The sequence below is a fragment of the Barbus barbus genome (genome assembly GCF_936440315.1).
Source record: "Barbus barbus genome assembly, chromosome: 47".
Taxonomy (NCBI): Eukaryota; Metazoa; Chordata; class Actinopteri; order Cypriniformes; family Cyprinidae; genus Barbus; species Barbus barbus.
In genome coordinates, this window is record NC_136725.1 from 14,905,941 (window position 1) to 14,914,235 (window position 8,295).

Genomic DNA, 8,295 nt, shown 5'->3' on the forward strand with positions numbered 1-8,295 from the left:
AGCGTTATTATGGATTTTCTTTTCAGCCAAAACTACAGTTTAAAGTTAAAATGTCTAAATAATTGATTTGCATCTTATAAATGCAGTTTTGTTTTTATTTCATAAGATGTTAACTGATTCACTTGAGTGATGTGGATTATTGTGATGTTTTTATCAGCTGTTTGGACTCTAATTCTGACGGTACCCATTCACTGCAAAGGATCCATTGGTGAGTAAGTGATGTTTTGGATGGTCTGATGGTGAGTAATTTTTCAGCAAACTTTATTTTTTTGGTAAACTTTTAACGTTTTAGCAACAGCAGTGATGGGAACATCTACCAAAACCAACAAAAACATATTTGTGGTCCTAAGGTGGATAAACCAGCGTAGTCAGGAACACACTTTCTACTGCCATGACCTCTTTCTGAACTGTTGTTAAAGACTGCAGCTGTCTGGCCTCGATTTCCAGGCAATTGTACAATTGCTGAGACTCAGTGCACAGGGATAAGCTGTTCTCTTTAAAGATAGGCAGGAAATGTTAGAAACACAAGCCTCTTTCATTCTTGGCAACTACATTTCTCTTATTCAGGCATTCACATATTACCTAATATTTAATATATATATATAAGATGGTCCGCTTCTCAGTAATTGGCTTTGCTCAATCAGTTCACAGCCTTGAGAGGTTAAATGCTTTTGTTAACTGGCTTGTTAGTTTGAAGGGGACACTTGATGGACAGAAATTGCAGGGCTGTGCTAATGATGAAGTAGGAAATAGCAATGCCACTCAAACGTTTCCTTTGCAATGAGGACAACCACAGCCAATCAGATTCCAGTCCATGTGAAAGCCCAGAATAATTGATTAGACTGTCATTGTGGAATTTATAACAATAATGTCAATAAAACCCAGGGTCTTTAGGTGAGCCTGTATCAAATGAAAAACAATCTGAAATAATTAATTAATTAAATAATTAATCACATTATATATTTAGACAAAACATTATATCTGGAAAACAACTGATAAGCAGGACTATATCCTTTATTTAGCGACTTACCATTTTTAAAACACAGCTACTTCAAAATTAAGCTAATTATGCTTGCATATTAATGTTATACCAAATGTGAAAATCAAAATCAAAAATAATATCAATATCTAAATTTTAGTGCTGTCAAACGATTAATCGCGATTAAATGCTGCCAAAATAAAAGTTTTTGTTTACATAATATATGTGTGTGCGCTGTTTATATAAATTATGTATATATAAAGACACACACATGCAACATATATTGTGTTTACATGTATATATTTTATATTCATATAAACTATATCATATATAAATATATTTGATATATAACATAACATATTTTCCTTAAATATATACAGGCATGTGTGTATATTTATAGGCTACATAGTAAATATACACATTACACACACATATATATAATCGTTTGACAGCACTACTTTTACAAGGGAACCCATGGGTGATAAATGCTAATTAGCTTATTGGCTGTAGCTGTGTTAGGAAACTATTTCCCACCATCCTCATTGGCAGCACAAGAATGAAAAAATACACAGATAAATCTTCCATTAGCTGCACACCTCATATGAATAATCTGCTGTAAATGGAGTTGAAAGAAAGAGAGATATGAAATTGTACAGTGCATTTTATTTCAGCCAAAATCACTTGTGCAGGTTATGATGTATGACGAATAATAATTATGTCCACGTGCAGCAGAACGCAGGAATTACTCGAGCAAAATAGTTCAGGTTTCATTTATCTTCCCATAAATCATCTAAAGCTTAAAAAGGAACATAAAATCAGTACATCAAATATTTGGTGATTTCTGATGATTTCTTGTTGGAAGAGAAATATATATTTCTCATCAGCTGGATCGTTGTTTGTTCTTCTTTTACGTTACGTCGAGCTAATAGACTTGTTGTGTCACGCACTTGTTTTCCAGTGGAAATATCGAGCGCGAGTGAAATGAGAGGGGAAGAGATTGCTGCTGGAGATGTCAGTTCGCCAGAAGAGGGCATTCGGATGCTGTCTGACAAAGTTATGGTGCGACAGGCGGTTGTGGTTAACCACTCACAATCCTGCTGCATCTCTGTAGCCTACTGCCGGGAACTGTACAGGAGAGGAGAAACATTCCCGATGGAGTAACACTTCCAAACAGTATTCTATGAGTGCAGTGATTTTGGGCTGGATTGAAATCTTCTGAACATCCTAATTCTCACTGATATTATAATATGCATTGATCTACGGTAAGCTTCATCCTTTCGGGAAAGACAGTATTTGCGCAGTATGCTGCGATGGAATATGCTGAGGCGGAAGGGGATCGCTGGGATTTCCATAAGTTTGACTTGTGGTAGATAACTTGGATTTGGAATCTCACGTCTTCAGCTCTGTTTGTGACTTGAGGTATAATTTTAGGATTTAAAATGGATTCTTTCTGTTCAAGTGGATGTTTATGATGATACTTTTGTTTTGAGGGGAATTGAAAGATATGGTCAGTGGTCAGTCAGGAGAGACTGAAGATTTCCCGCGCCTGCTCTGCGGTGAAGGACTACAGGCGGGCGCTCGTGGAAGAACCGAACCATCCGAAGAGAGCGCGTGCCATGCCGTTTCGGGTCTCGAGCGGTAGAAAGCTGTAAAACCTGTGGCCAGGAGTTGAGTGAGACGCGGTGATGGGTAAGTTTGCGGGGGGATTTCCTGCAGTTTTATTAATTTTGCAGTGTAATGTGAACTGGCTGATTGGATGTAGCCTACTCCGATAAAGCTCAAAATGTGGATGTTCTCCTTAATTTGCATGCATCGATTTATTGTGCATTTGATAATCACACATAATTCTTGCTCAAATTTGACCGTGCGTTCACTTCAGCTCACAGTGGTTTGATTCTGGTGAGGCACAGTCAAGTGAATCCGTCTGTTCGTTTATTTGATGGTCATTTATTCAGTGTTTTTATGACCTATCGGCAGAGTTTTTATATTCGATAACTAATAGTAGAACTGATTTTTGTCACAATATTATATAAATGATCATTGTCCTACAGCAAAACACATTCTGTATGAGTGTTTTATTTAATATTTATGCTGCTACTAATATGTAATTGTAAAATATTTAAAACAAAATTTTAAAACGTGTGTGTGTGTGTATATATATATATATATATATATATATATATATATATATATATATATATATATATATATATATATATAACATTATTGCTGTTATTTATGACATTTAGATCTCGATGGTAGCAAATTCATTGAAATCTGTGGTTTGGACTACTATAGGGTTTAGGGCTAATTGCTAAGCAACATATTTTTCAATCAAGAATGAATGGTCCTTATCTACAAAGTGAAATGTACAAACAATATATTAAATAATTTCATTACTTATAAATGCTGTTGTTAGGTGCTCTTCAATTGTGATCCACCAAATGGTGCCATTCATCCATAAACCTGACAACCGATTAAGTTGAAAAGTGTGAATATTGGTAAAAATATCACTTAGACTGGCCTATTATTGGCCTATCTCTGTTCTTCATCTCTCACTGACTTAAAGAGCAGACTGATGCCAACTCATTGATTAACACTGGAATGCTAATTTAACCTCATTTTTGGCAGCAAGGCAATTTCTCAGAGTGTGCCTGTGTATTATTGATAGTGAGATGGCACACAGATAGTTGATAATCTTTTGTAGATTTCATACTTGCATGTTGCGTTGGAAAATATGCACATTATGTGCGTGCATTGGTATGTGTGCACATTGTTTTGCGATGCAAGTGTGCATACAATGCCGGGAGTGCTTAATGAATTGTTGTTCGGTTTGCATAATCTTCATCATCAAAGGAAGGTGACACAACAGATTTTATATATTGACAGAAAACAATGAGGACACAATCAATATGCACTGGATCATTTTAACAGTGTCTTTAGATGTTAATCTTTTTCATTTTGCATTTGGTAAAGTATGCATACAAGTTATGTTCCTTACATATTTCTCATGATTTCCAGACTCATTATTTAACTAAGCACTGTGATTAACTGTAAGCCGCAGACCTTCCCATGGCCACATTAGAGTACTTGATTATAGATGTGCTTTCAATCATTTTACAGGGGCTATTTGACAGATATGTGACCTGCTCTGATTGTTATTCGTTAGTGATGTGCAGCAAGATGGCCTTCCACAGCTCGTAAAATGATGAGCTATGCTTGCTGCTTTGCAGTACTGTAGTGGGAGATTTTGACAGCAAACATAAAATAACCAACCTGGCAAAAATTTTGGAGCATCACTGTGAAGAGTATGTAGGCCTTTGCAGAAGCAAAATAAGTTTTACGAAGAGTGGAAAAGGTATAGTTGCATCTAAAATAAGAAAAGTGGCAGTACAAGTTTGCTACATATTAATTTTCATTAGACTTCTCTTGGATCATTAACTTTATCAGCATCATTTCATTAGCAAATGTCATTAAGCTGATACAGTCTGATTGTCTGTTTAGTGTGAATGGGAGCCAGTGACGTAATTACTTTATTGTACCGCAGCCTGCTTGTGCATCAGTTGTTGGCAACTGTACACTCGTGGATATCGGTACCTCTTTGCTTTGTTTTTGTTTTTTTAAATCACAATCAGTGGCTTCCAAAAATGCTTGAACCCTGAAGCCTGCAGACATATAAGATGGTCATTGCAATAAATAAGAAAATATCAAATCAAGTGGCATTTTTTTTTGTAAAGGAAAGATGGCACAAACTTAAAAAAAATAATAATAATAATCTCACCAATAGATGTTTGTTAGATTTGACATGATGTGATAAGGAGAGATATGCTTTTCAAAATTATTATAAGTTATTCAGACATTTTCTGATTATCAACTTGGTCAGTCTTATCAGCTGATTAAAACTAATTGTAAAAATGGCTAAGAAATGTGTAGTTCAATTTGAGATCTAGCATCATTTGTTTAGAAGAGGGTTTGCTATTTAGATATCGTATGCAGTGATTTCATCCATTTGTAGGTGTAAATTGAAATAATTTTTGAATCCACTTTGTTATAATCACGAACAGGAGGTACATTTATAAAGTTCATGACGATTCAAATGTTTGGTTCTGATATGCTGATAAATGGACTACTTAATGAATATTTTCTCCTTTTCAACCTGAGAGAACATGTGGTAGAATTCCTGTAACATAGTACTGATTAATTTAAACGCTTCTATTCTGTGCATATGGTTTAAAAAATGTTGCTTGGATGGATCTGAAGTCATTTTGCTTTCAAGCAAAATGGATGTTTTGATATTTCATAACCACTTTCATGAATACTTATGACAATATCAATGTGTCAAAGCCACATTCTTCATCTTGTACAGACATATAATACCTTAGGAACTTCGTTTCAGAATGTAATTTCTAGCGAGCTTTGTAAAGGTTTTTGCATCAAGGATAGAATTGAAACCCTTTTGCAGTAACACAATGTAAGCATGAAGGCCAGAAAGATGCAGCACAAATGATAAAATCCCATTACTGGAAAATGTCCAGGCTTTGGCCAAGTCCTTCCCAAAAAGAACGTGTATTTTACCCAGACCTCTAACCTCTTGAGCCAATGTTTAGTTGGAAACTCACTGCTGATTATAATGCCTCGCTTCACCCCCCCCCCCCCCCCCCCCCCCCACCATTTATTTTGACAATTAACAACACCTAGGCTTTCCTTTGTATATTAAGGAAAGATGGACAAAGGCTGGTAGCAGAGTCACTGAGCAGCCAGGCAAATATAATATATGATTTGGTTGACTGACAATCATTTAGATTATAATTGGGGACCAATAGGATGGCCGAGGCATATCTCTCAGGACATTTCCTTTCATAGTGTAGTGGGCTTGTGTTCAAGCTTATTGGAGGACTGGCTTGCTCTGATAGCATGTTTTCCATTGCCAGAGAGAAGAATTAAACAACATGGCATGACTGGATTGATTTGCACAATCACCACTGTTAATTGAGTCCTGTGTGGTATCATATTGCTGTATAAATGTAATATTTCAAGGGTTTATAATCACAGAACAATTACAATATTTCTTCTCTTATTAGTCGTCTTAATCTCTGCTTTGAAACTGCTCAATAATTAGGGCAGGGTATTGTCAACTACCTCACAATATTATGCACATCATTTTGCACATTTCACGATTCAACACGTTGCAATGCATCACAGTGCCCTAATAGGATCATGATTGAATCCGCGCCAAAAAAGTGAGAGAGACACTCTGTCAGGGAGAGTGAATATGCTGTATGTGTCTCAAACTCTCTTGTGGTTTGATTTACTTTTCCCCACTATTGTGACTAATACTGTATGTACATATTGAATACAAGTTTAATTAAATCCCATTTTAAGTAGCATGATTTAGGTAATACCCTATTAATTTGTGTATTTGTATAATCAGGAAGTAAGTACTTTCTTGACTGTTTTTTTCTTTTTCCATTTTAGGCTTTGCCATGAGGCACCGCTGGTTCATGGTGCCACTGCTAATGCAGGCATGGCTGTCTGCCACCCCTTGCTTCGGTGAGCGTCCTTGCCCTCGGAGCTGTCGATGCGATGGCAAAATTGTATACTGTGAGTCTAGCGCATTCCGTGATGTTCCCAAGAACCTCTCAGGAGGCTGTCAAGGCCTGTCCCTGCGGTATAACAGCTTAGCAAGCCTGAAGGCTGGCCAATTTGTTGGCCTCAACCAGCTCATTTGGCTGTACCTGGACCACAACTACATTGCTAATGTGGATGCACGTGCTTTTCAAGGGATACGGAGGCTCAAAGAGCTAATATTGAGCTCCAATAAGATCACACTGCTACATAACACCACATTTCACCTGGTACCAAACTTGAGGAATCTGGACCTTTCCTATAACAAGCTACAAGCTCTACAACCTGGCCAGTTCCAGGGACTGCGCAAGCTACTCAGCTTGCACATGCGCTCCAACTCCCTTAAGAATCTTCCCTCTCGCCTTTTTCAAGACTGCCGTAATCTTGAATTCCTTGACCTTGGCTACAACCGACTACGCAGCATTACTCGCAATTCAATGTCTGGCCTGATGAAGCTAACTGAGCTGCATATTGAGCATAACCAGTTCTCCAAAATCAACTTTTTCAACTTTCCACGCTTCTATAACTTGCGTGCTCTTTACCTACAGTGGAACCGCATTAGGACCATGAGTGAAGGCCTTACATGGACCTGGACATCATTGCAGAAGCTAGACCTTTCAGGAAATGACCTTCAGGAGATCGATGCAGAGGTGTACCGGGCCATGCCGAATCTGCAGACGCTTAACCTGGATTCAAACAAGCTTGTCAATGTGTCTCAAGAAGATGTGGATGCCTGGACCTCTCTGACAGCAATTAGTCTGGCAGGCAACATGTGGGACTGTGGACCAGTTGTGTGCCCACTGGTGGCCTGGCTGAGAACCTTCCGTGGAAACAAAGAAATTAATATGATTTGCGCATCACCCAAAGAAGTTCAAGGGGAGAAGGTTATGGATGCCGTTGACGCCAATGGGGTTTGTAGGGTCGCCCCTGCTATGCCATCAACTGTAATTGTTCCCGCTACCCCTGTTGTCGCCTTTGCCCAGACCCCAGCCAACTCTTTCATCCCGACTCTAAAATCTGGAGACAGCAGAAGGGGCCAGGGGACGGCCTTGGAAGGTACCACTTCTTCTGCACCTTCTCAGCCCATTGTCCCACCACCAGAGCAAGACTTTGAACCCGTATCATTCCACAAGATAGTGGCAGGAAGTGTCGCCCTCTTCCTGTCGGTTGCCATGATCCTCCTCGTAATTTATGTATCATGGAAGCGCTATCCAAGCAGTGTTAAGCAGCTACAGGAAAACTCGGCTGCTGCTCGCAAACGTCGGAAAAAGTCACGGGAGACAGAGCGCACACTCAGCACACCATTGCAGGAGTACTATGTGGACTACAAGCCTAATAACACAGAGGGCACGGATGTGCTGGTCAATGGTACCGGGCCATGCACCTACACCATCTCTGGCTCCAGAGAATGTGAGGTAAGACTCCACAAAGCTTATTATCCATTGTATTTGGCATGAAACAAGGTAAAAAAAAAAAAACTGCTTTTTAAGAAGGTCCTTCACTTCTTGTCATGTTTTGATGCCGTTTTTAAGGAGATCGTTATTGTTGGATAAAATTATGAGTGGGAGGGATATGTTTTTGGCAGGGATATTTTAGGAAGGACATGTTTTTTAAATGTTTTTGGCACATGTGATGTGTTTAACCTTGGATGAAGTGTTAATTTACAATTGAATATTGATTTGTTACTGCAT

At 38.4% G+C, this 8,295-nt stretch overlaps 1 protein-coding gene across 1 annotated transcript; it reads left to right on the forward strand.

The window, feature by feature from the left end:
- The first annotated feature begins 2,001 nt into the window (after window positions 1-2,001).
- LOC306866077 (leucine-rich repeat transmembrane neuronal protein 4-like) lies at window positions 2,002-8,069 on the forward strand. The gene is made up of 2 exons (XM_079411075.1): window positions 2,002-2,668; window positions 6,455-8,069. The coding sequence occupies exons 1-2, from the start codon at window positions 2,665-2,667 to the stop codon at window positions 8,059-8,061; spliced, it is 1,611 nt and encodes a 536-aa protein (XP_079267201.1). The 5' UTR covers window positions 2,002-2,664; the 3' UTR covers window positions 8,062-8,069.
- The last annotated feature ends 226 nt before the right edge of the window (window positions 8,070-8,295 follow it).